The sequence below is a fragment of the Polistes fuscatus genome, unplaced genomic scaffold (assembly GCF_010416935.1).
Source record: "Polistes fuscatus isolate 324 unplaced genomic scaffold, CU_Pfus_HIC Scaffold6, whole genome shotgun sequence".
Lineage (NCBI taxonomy): Eukaryota > Metazoa > Arthropoda > Insecta > Hymenoptera > Vespidae > Polistes > Polistes fuscatus.
Window position 1 is genome coordinate 3,322,849 of NW_025113140.1, and position 22,933 is coordinate 3,345,781.

General features: G+C 28.8%; 1 protein-coding gene across 1 annotated transcript in view; it reads right to left on the reverse strand.

Annotated features, from left to right (window-relative positions):
• Window positions 1–22,933, reverse strand: part of LOC122523219 — a 78,159-nt gene that overhangs the window by 30,358 nt on the left and 24,868 nt on the right. Inside the window, 1 exon segment of the mRNA XM_043644875.1 lies at window positions 17,482–17,611. Coding sequence (XP_043500810.1) covers window positions 17,482–17,545 — 64 coding nt within the window. The 5' untranslated portion in view covers window positions 17,546–17,611.

Genomic DNA, 22,933 nt, shown 5'->3' on the forward strand with positions numbered 1-22,933 from the left:
GTATGTAACCTGTTAAAGTTACCCCATATTGATCGTAACAAATTTGTTAGTAATATTCTTTTCAAGATATATATATGTATATATTTACACACACATACATATATATTTATTTATATACGCTTCCCTTTGTTTTATCACGTGCCAATTGGATGAATGATCAGATGATACGATTTCCTCCGTATGCGTCTATTCATCTTTATTATTAAAAAAAAAAAAAAAAAAGAAAGAAAGAATTGCTTTTTGGAAAAATACAAAAATTTTCTTTCGATCGTGGAAACGAAAAAAAATTCAAGAGATCGAGCGATTCGTAACGAAACAAAAAAAAAGAAAAAGTATTATTCATTCCCCGTGGTTTTGCATACACAAAAGCAAAAAGATAAAAATAATAAAAAAAAGAAAAAAAGGAAAGAAAAAAAAAAGAAGCTTAAAAATCGAGAAAGAAGTATAAACACCGTTGAATGATTTATCCATAGGGGAGAGGAGAGGAGAGGAGAAGAGAGGGAAGGGAAAAATGAAAAAAAAGAGAATTCGTTCGATGTTTGAGAGCAAAAGAAGGATAACGTTATTTAAATAAACGAATATATACGCGTTTGCGCGGTTGCGTAGACGACGCAAAACGATGGGTCGACTTTTCTTTGGTTTGAACAGCTGTTAGCCGTCGTAACAAAGTAGTAACAGAGAAATATATGAGAGAGTTTAGCGAGGTAGAGAAAAGAAACGTTCAAATCGTGGTTCAATGTGCCAAGTTCGAGGTATCCGAACGATAAAATAGCAGAGAACGGTAACAGTTTCACCTACCGTTTCCGATTACCAGGATTTACTACAACAACAATACGCTTGGAACTCGGTGAACGTGATAATTAGGTCATACTGATGATATCCTATGGGGACAACGTATCAAGTATGTATATGTCTATCATAGAGAAACATTTCAACAACGATAGCTTATCCTTACAAACAACACTCTCAACAGTTATATCCTGGATACCGAGAAACACGCGTGTTTGTCGATCTTCTCGAATACTTGAACTAGAAACTAACCCCCCTCTCTCCCTCCTGTTCCTAGGGTTTAGTAGATTAATGATTCGTGAAAATAAAAAAATAATTAAACAAAAAGATAAGAAAGATTTTTCACGATCTAGTCTAGGACAATTTTGTAATTAAGTTTGTTATTAAGATTGAAATATTAATATTTAACGACGATGTTTTATTATAAAAAATTAATTAAATTTATAAAAAATTAAAAAAAAAGATAAGAAAGATTGTTCACGATCTAGTCTAGAACAATTTCGTAATTAACATTATTATAGTTTGTTATTAAGATTGAAATATTAATATTTAACGACGATGTTTTATTATAAAAAATTAATTAAATTTATAATAAAATTAAATTTATTATAAATTTAATAAAATTAATATTTAATAAAATTAAATTTATTATAAAAAATTAATTAAATTTATAAAAATTAAAAAAAAGATAAGAAAGATTGTTCACGATCTAGTCTAGAACAATTTCGTAATTAACATTATTATAGTTTGTTATTAAGATTGAAATATTAATATTTAACGACGATGTTTTATTATTGCATAACCAATATTCGTATATTATTTTGATTATTGTTAACAAATTGTTCGGGAAGATACGTGTATTATATACTAATGCTTTTCTTCAAAGTTTTCCCCGTTTCCCCCCTTTCCCCCCTTTACTAACACCCCATCATATATATATATTTTTTTATCAGCACTTTAGATTGAAATTGTCAAACTTTTCAAACAGAGATAAAATAACTTCACCGTCATTCATCACTTTTCGGCTATCAAAAAATATCTTTTTCTTTCATTCGATTATTTTTCTATACTTATCAATAAAATTCTACATTCTCGCTATTTTCTTATTATTTTTCGATAACACTTATTGCTTTATTCAATTTTTTATGGGAAAAATTATTATAACACAAAAATTTCGTCATTTTCTTGCTTCATCATTTTTATCAATTAATTAAATACTCATTATATTAAAAATTCATATAGATATATATATTGTTTCTTGTAGAAGAGAAGATTTTTTGCTTGTATGATATAATTTTTGTGTTTGTCTACGATTCAACACCTCCAAAATGTTCTTCTCTTTCTTGCTCATTAATATTCCAATCCTCTCTTTCATCCAACTACCTTTCACATTATTACTACTACCATCATCATAATCATCATCATAATCATCATCATTATCATTATCATCATCATCATCATTGTCGTCGTTGCTACCGTGTACCATATCTCCCTTTATCGTGCGTTATCTTGAATCTATTATATAAGTGAGTGAACATTTCTCTCTCTCTCTCTCTCTCTCTTTCTGTTTCTCTTTCTGTTTCTCTCTTTTTCATTTTAAATTTCTTCGTACGATCTTTCCAACCGTGTTGATATTCTTTCAACGTATTTTCCAACTTCCGAAGCGAGTGGAATGAATGAAATATGTACTTACGTATGGTGAACAAAGAGAGAGAAAGAAAGAAGGGAAAGAAGAAGGAAAAAAAGGGCGTACAAAGATTGGAAGTACGCGAGAAAAATAAGACCCTAACTTTTTCTTCTTCATTTCTATCTATCTCTCTCTCTATTTCTCTTTCATATACGCACACCCGCATACATACACGCATGCACACACAACGTAGAATATACGTCTTTACTTATGTGCGTTAGTATTTGTGCACAGATAAAGGGAGAAAGGACGTGAAATAGCAGTTGGACTTGACTATAAGGGGGAACCAGCAAGCTTATAGTCACCAAGCTAGCTACACTTTTCTCCAAAATTTTTCTGTAAGAAATTTAAGAAAACTACGAAATAGGAAAGAATACAATTTCTGACATATTTTTAATAATAAATATATCTATGTATATATATATATATATTATATATGTGTGTGTGTGATATATATTAAAGTTACAATTTTTGTAACCAGCAAGCTTAGTCAGCAAGCTTGCTAGCAACAATCTTCTCCAAATTTTTCTGCAAGGAATTTAAGAAAACTACGAAATAGGGAAGGACACAATTTCAATTGACATACTTTTAATAATAGATATATCTATGTATATATATATTATATATACGTGTGTGTGTGTGTGTGTGTGATATATATTAAAGTTACAATTTTTGTAACCAGTAAGCTAGCAACACTTTTCTCCAAATTTTTCTGCAAGAATTTTAAGAAAACTACGAAATAGGAAAGGACATAATTTCTATTGACATATTTTTAATAATAGATATATCTATGTATATATATATATTATATTATGTGTATGTGTGATATATATTAAAGTTACAATTTTTGTAACCAGCAAGTTTAGTCAGCAAGATAGCTAGCAACACTTTTCTCCAAATTTTTCTGCAAGGAACTAAAGGGAACTACGAAATAGGAAAGGACACAATTTCTATTGACATATTTTTAATAATAGATATATCTATGTATATATATTATATATATGTGTGTGATATATATTAAAGTTACAATTTTTGTAACCAGCAAGCTTAGTCAGCAAGCTAGCTAGCAACACTTCTCCAAATTTTTCTACAAGGAATTTAAGAAAACTACGAAATAGGAAAGGACACAATTTCTATTGACATACTTTTAATAATAGATATATCTATGTATATATATTATATATGTGTGTGTGATATATATTAAAGTACAGTTTGTTTTTCCATACAAAAACAAAGAATAAGATAATGAAGAAGAAGAGGAAAAGATAAAAGATAACATATTATTAAAATTCGATGAAAATTACTTGAACTCGCGTAAGTGCAAGAAAAAAAGAAAATAGATGTTTAACAACTCGAATATAAAATGACTATTAAGAGAAATATAATAATCTATTACATGATATATTCGTTAAACGTTTAATTTAGATATTAAACTAAAATCCCGAACTATAATATATTATTTCAAATACAAACGTTTCAAATGCTAGAATGATAATAGTTTTCGAATGACAATATAAGAATTTCATTTGTATGATGAGATTCGTTACGACACGAGGCTAAGAAAAATTATAATATAACTCTGTATGGTGTACAACACGGTGAGAAGGCCACGATGAAAGGAAAAGAAAGAAAGAAAGAAAGAAAGAAAGAAAGAGAAGAGAAAATTTCCTTTTCCCTCGAGTAAAATCGGCTTGAAACAATGTTGCTGCTGTTGCTGTTGCTGTTACGCGAGTTTAAAAAGGAAACGAAAGAACGAACGAAATAGTATAGAAGGTAAGGAAAATAGGGATGAACGGGGAATCCAGGAAAAATACAAGTAAAGCGTAGTAGTTAGTAACAAAACGGAAGAAGGAAACAATGGTCAATGGTTGTATTTTACGGAATAAGAGAGATAGACACAGGTAAAAATGGAAACTTAGAGGAAAAGAGACATACGTATATCAATAGAGGGAAAGAAAAAGAAAGGGATAGGAAGACAAAAAATATGTGAGAAAAAGAAAGAAAGAAAGAGAGAGAAAGAGAGAGAGAGATAGGAAGGAAGGAAGGAAGGAAGGAAGGAAAAAGGAGGAAGGAAAAGTGGAGGTAGAATAATGAATGGGGAAAGGTGTGTGTAGAAGGATGAAAGAAGAAAAGAAAAAAAAAGAAAGAGGAAAAGGGAGTGAACAAGAGAAATAAGGATGGAAGATAAAGCTGCACACTTCGCCACACTTCTTCTTCTGACGCCCTTTTATCCGGAAAGGTATAGGGAACGAGAATGAGTAAGTGAGAAAGAAAAAGATAGATAGATAAAGAGAAAGAGAGAGAAAGAAAGAGAGAGAGAGAAATGAGGTTGCTGTGGAATCGATAGCTGTCCGTCCCTTTACCTCGCACACACCAAAAGGGGTCGCCGTTACCCTTCGTTTCTACAACGAGGCTTTTAAAAAGGTGGGGAAGGGAATCCATTGGGCCTGGCTTCTGAAAAGGGGACAACGAGGAGAGACGAAAGGGGGGGGAGACCAACGATGACGGTCAGGATGACGACAATTGTTTTGTTCTGTTTTTTAATTTTTTTTTTCTTTTTTTTTAATTTAAAACGTCACGGCGTGTTTATTTACTATTAGGTTGTCACCGAAGTTTCTTTCGTTGTATTTTGTTTTTTGTTTTTTTTTTTTACACGTGCACAATTTTTTTTTGTACTTTGTTATCGTACTGACAACTAAATTCATTCTGTTCTGTTACCTTTTTTGATTATATCGCGTATAGTTTATTTAATATATATGTTGTTAGATAAAATAATAGAAAATATTATTGTTCACGTTGAATTTATTAATTGTATGGAAAAGGGGAATATATATCATTTTTCAGACGATTTAATATCACTATTGATTTGATCAGTATATAACTACTTATGGTGGTATAATTTATTTAATATGTCGAAATAAATAATATATAAAATATAATATATTATTAACGTTAAATTTATTCATTCGCCCACGGAAAAAGTAAAATAATTTTTGCTACGATTTAATATCTATTGATTTGGTTAGTATATTATATTATGAATATTTTTGTGTTTATTCGTGAGTATTTATAATAATTCGTGAGTATTTATAATAAAGAGTAGAATTGTCTGGTGGAATTTCACCCCCCCTGACGATAATTGATTTTATCATAAATCGTTTCGGTATATTTATTACGTGTCTCGATCTATTTCGTATGTATTAAAATATAAATGATCAATATATTATTATTATATAAATATTTGGTACGCTATAAATAATAATATGTTGATATTTGAAATAAATGGTCAGTATTAATAATACATAAACGATTGGTCGAATCAGGATCGTCTCGTATACAATATACAAAACGTATATTAATATTTTACTACTAATATCGACAATTTATTTAAAATTATAACAATTTTTCTTTTTTTTTATATATATATAAATCGATAGAATAATACTCGACGATTTATTTAAAATACTAATACAAAATAAATAAAAACCTCGTCATTATATATTACTATTTATCAAATGGCTGTTTAATGGCTAAACATTTTTCAACAAAAGAAAAATCAATTTATTTTCGATAAATAAAGATTAGCAATATAATAGATTTAATGATATTATCATAAAATCGAATAGAAATTTGATAAGCCATTATAAATATGAAAGTTATATATATATATATATACGTGGTATCTTCTTTAATCCGATCTAATAAAGCATACTAAATGATATTTTGATTATTTTCGAGATTACCGATATTCATTTGAGATAAACAATTTTCTTAATTCACAATTATAATAATAAAATAAATACTATAAAAATATAATATATTATAAAAAATAAAATAAATACTATATAACTTTAACGATCGGTATCTATTACAAATTACGAGCAATAAAAATGATGATTTTTATCGCGTGTATTTTTATTTGTTATTTTTATTTTACATTTTTGTTTTTCTTTCTTTTGTTCTTTTTTTTGGTTTCATCGAAACTCTCAGGTGAACGATCCCTCTTCTCTGAGAAGGCAGGCATCCAACCATGGATCTAAGATCTCTCTCATGCTACTTCGAAAGCGGTTCGGCTGGTTTCGTTATGTGTTCGTATCACCGAGTGGTCCTATATCTATCTTTCTTTTACTCTTTTTATTTTTTGTCTTTCTTTCTTTTTCTTTCTTTTACTCTTTACCTAAAGAAACTCGACTAAAATTCTCTTTCTTCTCGTTAGAACCAAGTCTCTCGTTAGAACGAACTAATTATCAAAACATAGATATATATATATGTGTGTGTGTATGTGTGTATGTAGGTAAGAAATAAAACAAATATTCACACAAGTAAGTCACAAAATTATTCGTAACACTAATGATAAATTTCGTAAACAACTGATATACAATGTGTTTTCAAATTTATATACACAGTAAAACCTATTTTATAATTATTCAATGTATAAATTGATATCAATTTTATTACTAAAGAATATGTTTATTATTAATATGTATATGTTAATAATTTAATATGTTAATTTGTTATTAATGTATAATAAAAGAAAATAACATTAATATGTTATATTCTAAAAGAAATATATTATTTGTGATAAATGATAAGAAAAAATAGGTATATTATTATATTAATTATTTCTCTACACACACACACACACATAAACACACAAATTATATTTATATCGATACGAAAGTTTAATCCTAAAATATATGTAAAATTATTACACGTTGACGATTTTGTTTTTTTTATTTTCTTTTTTTTTTCACACAAAATTTATAATAAATAGTTTGTTTCATTGTAATATACTTAAAAGAAAAAACAACAAGGTCATTCCATTAATCCAAAATAGATTTCTAAAGTTGAGTTTTATTCTAAAATCTCAGAATACGTGTTACTTTCTAATCTTACCGGGTAATTTAAAAACAAAAAAAAAGAAATAAAACTTTCAATATAGGTCCACGACAATGAGGATTATTTATTACTTTCTCACAATTTATTCGAAAATAAAATAAAAAATTTGTAGTACCTAAGGCAAATATAGAACGAATTTTTTGACTAATATCCGTATATATAAATCAATATTATTTTTCATCCTAGGTGTATCCTTAACCTAGGATAATATATTTATAATACCTACGAACGGTTATACGCGGCATTTGTGCTGAAGAAGAAAATCATAAATAACTTTGACAATGGTCGTAAAAGTTTCAAGGTAAGTTTTAAACAAACGAAAAAAAAGAAAAAAAGAAAAGGGAGAGAAAGAAAAGTCTTGTTTAAGTCACCTTGGGTTCTTTCCTTTCAAACTGACCATTGTTCCAAAGTTTTCGAAAAGAAAATAATATTTTTATTATATATGTTCCGAATGATTTTTTTATCAAATTTTCTATGGGTTATCGGTTTTATGACGTTCCAGCAATTAGACTTTGACAATGAAATAAACTTTCGGAAACGTAGCTTATCGAATAACGTTTGAAATTCCTAAATTGACCATTTTTCTTTTATTTTTTTTTATTATTAGTTTATGGTAACAATACATAGCTATATTAGAAGTTATATATATTGAAAAATATTGATTGTCTTTAAACAATTAATAATATCAATGTAAAGTATTAAAGAATAGTCTTCAGATCTTCAGAATTACTCGTAGCACTAATAACAAATTTCATAAACAACTGATATACAATATTTTCAAATTTATATACACAGTAAACCTATTTTACAATTATTCAATGTATAAATTGATAAAATGTCAATGTAATTGATTAATGTCAATGTAAATATTAAAGAGTAGTCTTCAGATCTTCAGAATTATTCGTAGCACTGATGACAAATTTCATAAACAACTGATATACAGTATTTTCAAATTTATATACCCAGTAAAACCTATTTTACAATTATTCAATGTATAAATTGATAAAATGTCAATGTAAAGTATTAAAGAGTAGTCTTCAGATCTTCAGAATTATTCTTTGCACTAATAACAAATTTCATAAACAACTGATATACAATATTTTCAAATTTATATACACAGTAAACCTATTTTACAATTATTCAATGTATAAATTGATATAATGTCAATGTAATTGATTAATGTCAATGTAAAGTATTAAAGAGTAGTTTTCAGATCTTCAGAATTATTCGTAGCACTAATAACAAATTTCATAAACAACTGATATACAATTACAAATCAAATTTATATTCAAAGTAAACTCATTTTACAATTATTCAATGTATAAATTGATAAAATGTCAATGTAATTGATTAATGTCAATGTAAAGTATTAAAGAGTAGTTTTCAGATCTTCAGAATTATTTATAGCACTAATAACAAATTTCATAAACAACTGATATACAATGTTTTCAAATTTATATACCCAGTAAAACCTATTTTACAATTATTCAATGTATAAATTGTGTAAGAGCAGTCTTCAGATCTTCTTGTAATTCTGTATCTTATTCTTTCATTGGTGTATTTGAAGCAATCTATTATTACGTGTTTGATGCTAATTACTTCATTGCATATTTCACAGTTTTGTTTTGGATTTCCACTAAATAGGTAGATGTGGGTGTAGTTAGTGTATCCAATCTTAAGTCTGTTTATGATAATATGTTCTCTTCTACCAAGGTTCGACGGCTTATTATCCTCATAAAAGGTGTTTACAAAAGTTACGAAGTTTTTCGGGGATCGTAGTGGACCAATACTCTTCCTAGTATATTTTAATTCTTTTATTATACGATTTTTGTATATCAGTATACACCAGTGATAATGTGTTTTCAATTTCTGGATTATTTATCAATGTTTTAGCCGTTTTATCCACTTCTTTCCCTAATATACCTCGATGTGATGGTATCCATGCTATTATTACTTCTTTTTTAAGTAACTTAACTTCATTATATTTGTCTAGTATACTTTAGAAAATATCATTTTCCAGATTTTTATTGTTAATGGCTGATATTACGATTGACAATTTTATTTACACGAACAAAATACGAAGAGAAGCAAGTTTATTAGGACGTAAATAAATTTTTGTAAATAAGGGTAGACAGATGAATCATTTTTCTCGTTGATAAAAGAGATAGAAAAAAGAATTGAACGTGGTAGAGAGGATGAAGAGGGGTGGGGATGGATGAAATTCAATTCAAAAGGGTTTCAAGTATATATTACTAACTAACAGATCTTCCTTCTCTTTGAACGATGGAAATTAAACGTAGCTTTACATACTTAGGCATACACATAAGTATGATATATATATATAGTAATAGCAAACAGAGATATGGAAATCACGAAGAAGCCCTTTTCATAGGTAGATTTTCGCAAAATATGAGTCAGACGTGTATATTTTCACAAGGGTGTAGAGTTCAACGATAACTTACCCTCCTCGAGTTTCTTAGAAAAGCGTATCGACGAAATTACATCGTGCAATTACGCGACATGCATATTCATAAGAAGCACGCGTTCGCGTGCGTAAGATCCTTTTAGGAAAGAGGAAAATAAGAGGAAGGGGAGAAGGAGGGATGGGGGTGGGATAGGGGGGGTATTGGAGAAAAGACCCAGTCTACCCGGCCTATGATATCATTTTTCAAAGATAGTAATTAACTTTTGTGATAGAATATGCAATGATAATATATACGAGTTAACGCGTAAACAATGTCAAGTTTAAAATATGCATTAGATAAGTTTTACAATATATTAAAAGTTATTATAAGTATTATTATAGTAATTGTGAGACACCATACTGTGTTCGAATTCATTTTCTAATAATTATAATATAAGAAGATATGTAGTTAAATTTGTATTCGAGTTGTTTTTTTGTATGAAAACTTTAAACATCGTTGTAACGATGTTACACACGCATACACAACTTTAAACTATGTGGTATGTATTACGATGATGTTTTACCATGGATAATTAAAATGGGATCAATAATAATTATTAATCGACGAGTCTCTCTTAACAAGGTAGAAATTAATGGCGAATCTAGTAGTACTCATCGAGTGGTTTAAATAAACGTTGGAGGTAGTTAAAACATTGGTTCTCTCTCAACGACGACGAGTACTTTTAAAGTACTCTCATAATCGTATTAACCAATCGTGTTGTCAAATAGGCAAGGTACGCCTTTTTCCCTACTTTCATATTCGTTTAATGAAATTGTATAGATAAAACAAAAAAAAAAGAAAAAGGAAAATTACAAACGGAATATAATGAAAAAAAAAAAACAAAATTGAGTATTTTTATGCAATTTTTTTCTTCTTTTTTCTTTTTTTTCTTTCTTTCTTTTTTTTTTGTGTGGCAAATTTTAAAAGATTAAGAAATTAAATTAAATCATCTCTGACGATTGGAAAATGATATTAATTGACGTTATCGAAATTGCATGAAGAATTGATTCGAACTTATCGAATTGGAAATAAAGATGTAAATAAAGTGAAAAATGTTAGAACGAGAACACGGTATATCGATAATCGAATTTTCATAGCACGTTAAAGAAGACGTCAAGAAGAAGTGGTGGTGGTGGTGGTGGTGGTGAACGGGGCGTAGCATTCGCAATTATAGATTTTCCGAGGAGAGAGAGAGAGAGAGTGAGTGGGTGGTATGGACGTGTCCACGCATATACGAGAAAAATCCTTTGAATTTTCCATCGAAGATTAAAGTAGACTCGTCCAGAAATTGAATAAGATTTTTCTTTTATTTTTTTTTTTTTATTTTTTCATTTCTTTCTATAAACATTTATATATAGTATATAATATTCTATAATATTAATTTCTTCAAATAAAAAAAAAAAAAAAAAATGTAATAATATTTATTGCATTAAAATCGTTCCGAGAATTATTCGTCTTTTTCTCGATAATCTTATAGATAACATAACGTGATAATGAATTGTATATAACTTTAATGAAATAATATAAAATAAATAAAAAGAAAATATCATGCATGTGTTAAACTCATTAAAAAGTAACAAGAAAATTAATTTATTTCTTGAAACGATTTAACGTGTAAATTAATAACAATGAATATATGTTACTAATTGGTAATATAATACGAATTATCGTAATCACGTCTTGTAAATTTACCCCCTGCCTGTGTATAACTTTGATATTCGTATTACAATATTAAGATATCAAGATAACTTTGAAATTATTAAGATTAAACTATTTATAATACCGGTACGATAGGTATGGACAGCGATGAAAGGTGAAAACATCGAGATGAGGTTGAAACCTCTTAGCGGAACTTTCTCATGGCCGAGATAAGCCACGGATTATTTGCCACCAGCAGCCAGTTAGCTGAGCAACCAAGCAGCAGCAGCAGCAGTAGCAGCAGCAGCAGGAGGAACAGAAGCCAGCCAGCCAGTCAGTTAACAGACCAACCAGAACCAACCAACCAACCAACCAGAAACCAGCCAACCCCAGCCAACCAACCAACCAACCAACCAACCAGCTAGCTAGCCTAGCTAGTCTAGCTAGAGCTAGCCAAAAGTAAGAGCGCACCGAATCTGGTAAAAACGAGCAGAATTGGCAGAGCTCGAAAAGGTTCTCGAAACATCTGCCAAAAGGCTGAGAAGAGAAACGAATAGAGGCGAATGGGTATGCGAAAAATATGTGAAGAAAAAGAGAGGAAAAGAGAGAGAAAAGAAAGAAAGAGAGAAAGAGAGAGAAAGAGAGAGAGAGTTACGTGCTGGTTTTGCTTTTATACCGTCGCAAAACTGCGTGCAATTCTCTTAATGACCCCGCGTGTGTACTACTATAAGTTGCGAGAAAGAAACGGGTTTGACCGAAAGGGGAGGATGGTTAAAATGCCAATGACGATGACGAGAATGACGATAATGATTTTTAGAAATGCGAGAGAAACCGATGAGGAATATTGGAAAAAGATATAATAGAAAAAATAACACTCATACAAATTTAATAAATATATTATATTAATATATTGTATTAATTGTTGTAATATATTTATTGTATGTAATTATAATTTGTTGTAATATTATTATAATATATTATTGTATATTAATTAATATATTTAATGTATATTATATATAATAATATATAATATACATAATAATATATAATAATATATATATTATATATAATAATATTAATATATTTATTGTATGTATTAGTATAATGATTATATATAATATATTTGTTATTTTTTATATGTTATATCTATGTATACACATATATTATATTAATATATACATATATTAATATAATTACCATATAATAACTATAAGATATATATTATATATTGATATTTCTAAACTAATAATTTCTAAACTAAAATTTGAATATTCATCACTCGTAAAAGAGTCATATTTATAATAAAAAAAAAATGTGTATTTAGAGAAAATTTCAAGACGGATAGAACTTAACGAGAAAGTTTGTAATCGAAAGCTTCGAGGGAATGGATATCAGGATCTCATTCGAAACTCGTTATAGAAAATTCCAATTTGACAAGATTTGAAAACACACACATACAAACACACACGTATACATACATATTATATACCTTAATCTATACAAATATCATTAAAATGAAATTGGAATCTATCCCGATTAAGGTTTATAAATATTTATTTGAAAACTGTATAATTACCGTATAGATCAATATCATTTTTGGTAATTAGACATTACTTTATAATCATTTAGATTCCATAACTGTAACTATATTAATAATTAATAATAATTCATGAATTCTACTTTTTTATTTTTTTTATTTTTTTTACTTTTTTTTTTATTGGATCGTACTTTCTATCCTCGTTCATCCGATTAAAACATAGCCATTGTCAATATTTATTCTCCCTTTCCCTTTTCCCTTTGTTCCTTCCTTCCTTCCTTCCTTCCTTCCTTTCTTCCTCCCCAACCTTCCTCATTTCCCTCCTAGCCACTGTTTTTGATCGAATAACACGCGTATACATATATATTTCATTGAATCGGGATAGAAAACGCGTCTCTCGCGACGCGAATAGAACACGCTCATAGATTATGCGAAAAATAGGTTAATGTAACGGTCGAAAGGTAGAGAACGTTAATATTAACGTGCAATTAGTGATGGTTTTACGACATTCGGCCTGAAGCGAGAACATACTACTACTCTATGCACGTCCTGAGTAACATTATAGTAATTATATAACAGCAGAGAGACAGAGACATTTAAAAGGATTATCTTCAACGTAAAGTGACACATGCTTGAAGAAGAGAATACGTGGAGAATTTTTGCTTTTCGCTCTCCAAGATAGAATATAAATAAAATTCAAATATTAAAAGCAACAATATAATACGTACGTTTGATTAATTTTTCTTTTTTTTTTTGTATCGAAACACCAAATTTCAAGGAAAATAATCAAATAAATAAAATTCAAATTTTTTTTGTATCGAAACACCAAATTTCAAGGAAAATAATCAAATAAATAAAATTAAATATTAAAGCAATAATAATATCTTACGTACGTTTGATTAATTTTTCTTTTTTTTTTTTTGTATCGAAACACCAAATTTCAAGGAAAATAATCAAATAAATAAAATGAAAATATTAAAAGCAATAATAATATTTTGCGTGCGTTTGATTAATTTTTTCTTTTTTTTTTTTTGTATCGGAACACCAAATTTCAAGGAAAATAATCAAATAAATAAAATTCAAATATTAAAAGCAATAATAATATTTTGCGTGCGTTTGATTAATTTTTTCTTTTTTTGCATCGAAACACCAAATTTCAAGAAAATAATCAAATTGGTCTTTTGTTTTTCTTATAAAAAAAAAAAAAATGAAACTAAAGTCATTGGGGGAACGTATAAAATGAAAATTAATGAAAAAATAAATCAAATAAAATACGAAAGAAGTCTCGTTTCTTTACACACATACACACATACGAACATACACACACACGCCCACTATCTCTCTCTCTCTCTCTTTCTCTCTCTCTTTCTGTCTTTATCTTTATTTTAATATATTACAAACACACACACGTTAAATGTATTTTTTGTAAGTCAAATACCATGGGGTTTCCTTCTACGTGGTAAACAAGTCAAAAGTAAGATTTGCTCGGAGATTAAAGGTGCGAGCTTCGGCTCCCTCTTTGTATTTTTTTTTCGTCTTTTTCTCTTCCTTTCTTTTTTTCTTTTTTCCTTTTTCTCTTCTTTTTTTCTTTTTTTTTTCTTACGATGAACTTGATAAGTATTCGTGAGCAACGTAAACCGAGTATTATTTTCTTGGCTATTCTTTAAATCACCCTTTCCATCATGCATTTTCTTTCGCGAGAAAAACGATTTCGTATTTTTTCTTCTTTCGTTCCTTTTTTTAATTCCGTTCCTTTTTTTTCTTTTCTCTCGCAAAATAACGGTAAAATAAATTTTACGATTAAAAAGCCTGTAAAGAAAAATGTAAGAAGAAGAAGAAGAAAAAGATACCTGATATAAAAAAATTCGAAAATCAACGAATATATAATATAATATATAATAGTATTTTACTTTTTCCTCTTCTTTCTTTTTTTCTTTTTTTCTTTTTTGTTTTTCATTCATTTAATGAACGCGTAAACGGTTTTTATTTGAGGTCGTAAGCGAACGTTGATTCGTAATTTTCTACCACGAACAAGAATACGACTTGTAGAGAATAAGTACTAGGGGTGGTGGGCAGAGGAGGAGGAGGAGGAGGAGGAGGAGGAGGAGGAGGATGAAGAGGTGGAAAGGGTGGTAGAGGAGGGGGGGACAAAGGTCACGCGGTATAATTACGTAGCTGAATAAATGGAAAAACAAATGAATCTTTCTCTCTTTCCCTTTAAGGGATGCAGAAAAAAATATAAAGAGGGGGGAGGGGGGAGAGAGAGAGAGAGAAAGAATGGTCGTTTTAATTGTACGCATTTGTTACCTCGCTTGGTAAGAAATAAACAAAAGGTACGAAATTTGCGAAATAATATATCGTTACGGGAGAGGATTTTTGTTCTAACAAACAAACAAACAAACAAACATACAAACAAACCAAAAAAGAAACAGAGAGAGAGGGAGAATAAAAAAGACGAAAGAACGAGTTTTCAAATCAACAAAACGAGTGATATAAAAATAAAGTGGAATCAATTTAGTCGATAGCGTTGATTCTTTTCATCCCATTGATTTCAAAAAGCACATTCGTTAAAATCGATTCATTCGGGTAAGCATCATAAAACACTGAAATCACCTTTGATTAAACTGATATCATCCTTCTAATGTAATAAAATTGATATCAATACGAGAGAAAAGCTCGTCTCGTACCCCGAATATTCGGGGAAATTGGGAAAATTTGTTCGCGACAAATAAGTAGATACGTTTAAAACAAAAAATATAAGCGAAAATCATGAATTGTTACCGTAAAGTACAAATGAGATTCCTCACCCCCTCCCCTCCTTTTTTTATTGTTTAATACATATATATATAAAGAAGACAATACCAATGAAGGACGAAGAGGCAAGAAAAGATACACGTAAACACACACACAGACACACACACACACACGTATATACACGAGAAGGCGTGGAACGAGAACCACCACTCGATAAATGGGAGCTGGCGCACTGGACGCCATCTTTCCTCTTGGTAAATGAGAGGCGTCCTCGTTTGTGTGTGTATGTGTTGTGTGTGTGTGTTTGTGAATGTATGTATATAAGTATAGGAACACCTACTACACACATGTACTCACATGTATATACATGTACACATACATGTAGATACATAGACGTAAAACACGCTTATACTTAACACTTAACACACTTTACACATCTCGTATTCATATACGTACATATACATATATATATATGTTATAATAGTATGTTTGACCAGGGATGTATCGTTTGACGATGACGTGTCCGTGCGATATATCATGAAGAACCACACTCATGCTACCGCATAACGTACCCACCACACGATATCATCATATTATAGTAGTTGTGTAATGTACGATGGTTTCGAAAAAATCGAATAAAATTTGTCATACGAAAAACGGTTCGAAACCTTTTAAGATTACTCAAAAACGTGATCGTAACCGATAAAGGTAGACGTATATACCACAGACGAATTTACATACTCAATGTAAATTTAACTTTTCAGTAATGAGATCGAATACGGATCCCTGGTTATTCTAGCTCAGTATTAAGCCGATTTGTGTATATTACCATGGGTTATACATATAACACTCAGGTTCGTGGTTGCGTGCATTTATCAATGTGGTTTATAGAATATGCATACACGCATACATGCATATGTATGCGTGCATATATGTATATATAGAAAATATAAAGGAAATAAATAACTGGACAAATATATATATATTATAAGTTTACGTTTTACTTTTAACTCGGAATCATAGGACACACGTGACTCTACAATTTTATAATGATATCAAATTTCTACATTTGAAATAAATATATTTCGCAGGTTTAATTCAAAGTAAAGAAAATGATCATGTATTCTTTAATTATTTTCGTTAAATACACAGAAAGAGAGAGAAAAAGAATAAAAATGATAAAATATAGTATAATAAAGCAGAAAATAAACATTTTTGTTTACGCGTCTAGGTTTTTTGGTTTCTCTAAATATTGAATAGCTAGCACGTTTAGTATTATCGCGATCATTCGAACGAAGCATACACATTAACACGAGTTTCTCGAGCTTGTGGATAATAACGGCGATAAGAACGAATACGATCATTAGCTTTTACGGCGTTATCATTAATCACACGTATAGAGGGTGGCCAAGTTTCAATAAATCCACGGTAAAAAAACATCGTTGAGATTATTGAAGGTAAAGAGAATTTTTTGTTTTCTTTTTTTAAATTTCGTATTCATATTATTTTCTTCGAATAAAAATGAATTTGAATTGGTATTGAAATGATAATTTGAATTAATTATATATTTTTTTACAAAATATTTCGTTTATCGAAATAATATTATATTCGACCAATCGAATGTTTTCAATTTATTTATCGACGCATATAAAGGTAAAAATAAAAAAATTCTAAAATTATTCTAATAGGATATTGGAAATGGGGTCACTCACCTTTATGTGGAACCGGTGGGGCCCTTCTCGGGGTGTCGTCTGCAGAGGGTGTTCGTTCTCTCATGCTTTTTCACGGCTACCCTCGAAGTCACCATTTAGGCGAATTCTGTATGCCAACTTTTATACAATTCTGAAAATCAAATGGAAAATAAATGTTAGAAAAATCTTTCACGAATAATTACAAATTGACTTTTAATTATTCGACATATTTTAATAACAGTGATAATGCATCATGAAAAATAAAAAAATAAAAGAAATAAATTTATTTCTAACGGGATATAGCTTGTCGTCGGCTCGTTAACTATCGTCTAACCGATCTACTAAGTTCTAGTCCGTTATTCTACTCTAATAACATGATCCGTTAACGTTTGCGCTTTCTTTTTCAACAGTGTACTCATTTCAATATTAAGTTCATTATTATTTAGAAACCAATTCATTATAATAAATATTCGTGTGTTGTTCTAAATAAATTAGATATATATATACATATAAGTAAATTTGTAATTGTATGCTACATTCCTTTGTAACATACTTATTTTTCATTTTCTTCATTTCAATCATAAACAATCGTAATATTTAATTTGTAAGTAAAATTTTTAAAAAATTATTTCTTGATTTTGAAGTTTGAACAATAATACGATCATTTTTTTTATCGTAAACAACAAGTTTTATTTAAGTATACAATTAAATGATATAAACGTATAATATTTTATTTTTCGATTATAAAAACACTTCATTTGGTATTGGTATTGAGACTTTTAATCGAGAAAAATGATTTTATCGTGATACGTATTATACTTTTTTAACTCTTATGTATAATACAATTAAACAATCAACAAATTAATTGATACAATTAATCATCATCAATCAATGAAAAAATTAATGAAAAAAATATTATTACAATTAAAGAACATGAATTTTCCAAAATATGATCAAATTATGCTTAATTATTAATGCAATCTAAAAATTGCTGACACTTTGAATCACATAACAATTGTTTTATACGACAAACATATTTACTTATGATGCATTTAAATTAGTAATCACATTATCTGCAATCCTGCCCAGAGTACCAAAGGATTGTTTTATTGCTGATTTACGTAAAGATAATTCTACATCTACTATAACTATATTTTAACCATACGAAAGCAGTTAATGTATACATTAGCTAGACAAAATATGGAAAACTCTGTTAACGAATTAAATCGGTTGATCCGCAGATTAGCTAGATAATGTGGACACTAACTGATTTCTGTACTTTAACAGTAACATGATATAATAAATTAAGTGTAGACAGAGAAATATAGAAAATTTCTAATCCTGCCCAGTGTACCAAAGGATTGTTTTATTGCTGATTTACGTAAAGATAATTCTACATCTACTATAACTATATTTTAACCATACGAAAGCAGTTAATGTATACATTAGCTAGACAAAATATGGAAAACTCTGTTAATGAATTAAATCGGTTGATCCGCAGATTAGCTAGATAATGTGGACACTAACTGATTTCTGTACTTTAACAGTAACATGATATAATAAATTAAGTGTAGACAGAGAAATATAGAAAATTTCTACGGTCGTGTAATTCTTGAACGTGTGTGTAAATAAGTATTACTATATATATACACCTACTAGGTAGGTATTTAAATCTCTTAAAGCTCTTTTCTCACATCTCAGAGTAGTATTTCGTATCGAATAGTGTTCTGGAGAGTGTAGAATGTGTTAGAAGAAGAAAAAGAGAGACAGAGAGAGAGAGAAAAAGAGAGAGAGAGAGAAAGAGAAAGAAAGAGAATAGGTTGAAAAGACGGAGATAGAATATGAGAGAAAACGACGTTCTAGACGAGATGCATGCAGCCGAGGCATTGCCTTTGGCGTTGAACCAAGCCACGAATTGCAACGAGAGAACAGAACCCCTTAGGCTGTTTTCGAAGCAACCTAACGTGCCAATGAGAATGTTCGTCGCCGTTGGCGCAATCGTTTCGGCGATCAATTTCCGTATCTGTGTTTCTCAATTAACGGCCGTTACTTTAAAAACCCCTGTCGTGATTAACGTGAAAAATCTTTCTTTCTTTTTTTTTTTTTTTCTTTTTTTTCGTTTAATCATAAATCTACGGATGGTAAAGATAATATGGTTATATACGCATTTCGTGATAAATTGCAATTAACCTTTTTTTTTCTTTTTTATTTTTAAATCAAATTCTTTTTCTTTTTCTTTTTCTTTTTTTTCTTTTTCTTTTCTTTCAAGGCTTTCGAATAACACGGTCCAAGAAAGAAAGAAAAATATCTCGTCTCTCTCTCTTTTTTTTTTTTGGTGGAGGGTGGGAATGGGGGGATGGTAGGGGGATATAATTATTTCCTTTAACGCGATTTCAAAATCTTCCACAAACTCGTTCCGTTAGTTGAAATGCATTTAACGATCAACATTTTCATCGAACTGAAGTAAATAACATAGATCGAGATTTAAAAATGTGCATATTTTTCTTTCTATTTTTATCCTCCCTCTTTATTATTTTCTTTTTCTTTCTTCAAATTTGCGATATTTTAATCAAGATTATTATTTAATTTACGACGAATAATTTATCGAATGTGTGCTATACGCTAAGAGTATTTTTAATCAAAAGTTATTTCTTCGGTTTTTTTTTTCGTTATAGTTATGAAATATGTACGAATTTGATTTTACCGTGAAATATTTATTTATTTTACATAGCATATATATATATTATGTAATACATATCTTAGAACTTACATAAATATACATATTTAAATTCTCAAATATTTTACACGATTTGTTTTCGAACTAAATTTAATTTTTTATTTCATCCTTACACGATTTTTGGATAACATAGAACGTTTCTATCGTGTAAAAATAAAGTTAGGTGCATAGCTAACTAGTTTACTCCGGGTAACCCCCCTCCCCCTCCCCTCTCTTCGTATCTTCATCCTCATGGGATTCGAATACATCGACAAACGTTTGTGAGTTTTATAACTAGTTAAGTACGAACGTATTCAACAAACCTACCAAATTTTAAATCCTGTTTTTAAACATATACGTACAATTTATATAATATATTGCTTGGAAAGAGTTTGGAAATACAATTATTCTCAACTGATTTTTAAGAAGAAAAAGAAATTCCGAAACGAAGAACCAAAAATATATTGTTCTGTTTATATGTTCAACGAAGGCGGACGTTAATGATCGTTAACGTGTAACTCTTTCAAATTTATACCACACTTCGATCCCCATGAAAGGAAACATTGTAATACGATTTATTAAAACGAACCTTCCTTGCAACAACCGATTAACATCAGAGACTTTTTGAGAAAAAAAAGAAAAAGAAAAAAAGAAAAAAAAAACTTATGAATACTTTATCATCGTAAATTTTAGTTAAGCGTGTAAAACTAACAACAAGATTTCAATTAATTACAAATTTTCAGGTATAGATATTATATTAATGACACAGAATTAAAATGACAGCCAATGAAAAGAGACCAAAAACTTTCATCGTTTTCTTTGATTTATTTTCCTATTCAATTCATTCAACATCGAAAAATAAAACAATTTCTATAGATAGAAAATGTATTGTTGTGTTGTATGATTGAATTAAATCTCGGAGATCTTAGATTTGACACGAAATAACTACTTTCCTTTCGTTTTAGTTGAAGTAAGTAAATTCTACCTTATTTCACATTTAAATATATATATATATATATATTTAATATATATATAATATATATATATATATATATATATAGGTCGGTATAGTTATTTCAGAGTTCAGTTAGTACTTTAGTGAATTAACAGATTTTACGTATTAACACTAATATAACATATATATATATATATATATATATGTATGAGTGTATTAATCTTTGTATATGTTCGAAATATTTCTGTATAAATTCTTATAACTAAATAACTAATATAAATAATATAAACTAAAAACATTCGATCTTTCACCAACGTATTTGGTATGTGTTGATCTTGGTATATGTTCGAAATATTTCTGTATAAATTCTTATAACTAAATAACTAATATATAAATAATATTATATATTATTTATTAAAAATAAATAATAATAAACTAAAAACATTCGATCTTTCACCGACGTATTTGGTATGTGTTGATCTTGGTATATGTTCGAAATATTTCTGTATAAATTCTTATAACTAAATAACTAATATATAAGTAATATTATATATTATTTATATTATTATAATATTATTATAATATTATAAATAAATAATAATAATTAAAAACATTCGATCTTTCACCAACGTATTTGGTATGTGTTGATCTTGGTATATGTTCGAAATATTTCTGTATAAATTCTTATAACTAAATAACTAATATAATAATATTATATATTATTTATTATAAATAAATAATAAAAATTAAAAACATTCGATCTTTCACCAACGTATTTGGTATGTGTTGATCTTGGTATATGTTCGAAATATTTCTGTATAAATTCTTATAACTAAATAACTAATATATAAATAATATTATATATTATTTATATTATTATAATATTATTTATATTATAAATAAATAATAATAAACTAAAAACATTCGATCTTTCACCAACGTATTTGGTATGTGTTGATCTTGGTATATGTTCGAAATATTTCTGTATAAATTCTTATAACTAAATAACTAATATATAAATAATATTATATATTATTTATATTATTACAATATTATTTATAATATTATAAATAAATAATAATAAATTAAAAACATTCGATCTTTCACCGACGTATTCGGTATATGTCGACAAACGCCATGTGAATCTTGACATTATCCAATTTCGATCTTTCACATTAATAAAAATTTGACATCTTCATTTGATAAGAAAAAAAAAACAAAGAAGAAAATAAAAAAAGGAATAAAAATAGTAATATATCAGTTGATTGAATATTGGTAAATCCAACGATAATGAGAGTCACTGTTTTTCTCCTCGAGCAATAGTAGTCTTTGGTTAAAACATGAGCGACTTTCGTGATACGAAATCCGGTTGAGAATCACTTCTCGTTACTACACCAACTTCGAGGGCAATGCAGGAGAAGAGAGAAGGCCTCTACACGGACCTCGAACCACGGTGCTAGCTAGCTAGCTAGCTAGCTTTATATCGTCATTCTGATCTGCGCATCAGTATGCGTGTACGATGCGTATGCGTACTTTCGTATAGAACACACACACACACATATATACACATATACACATATATACACAATTATATACAACGCGCAGGAACTCTTTCAAGGGAGCGAATACACTTCATTGTGAATCCGTGTGTGCGTGAAAGGCTTCGTAAGTTTCGTACGGCTCTCCAGCTCACGGTACTGTTACTCGGTTATGCGAACGAAATGAGAGAGAGAGAGAGAGAGAGATAGAGAGGGAGAAACAGACAGACAGACAGACAGATAGCACAGTCTTCGCGATAACCT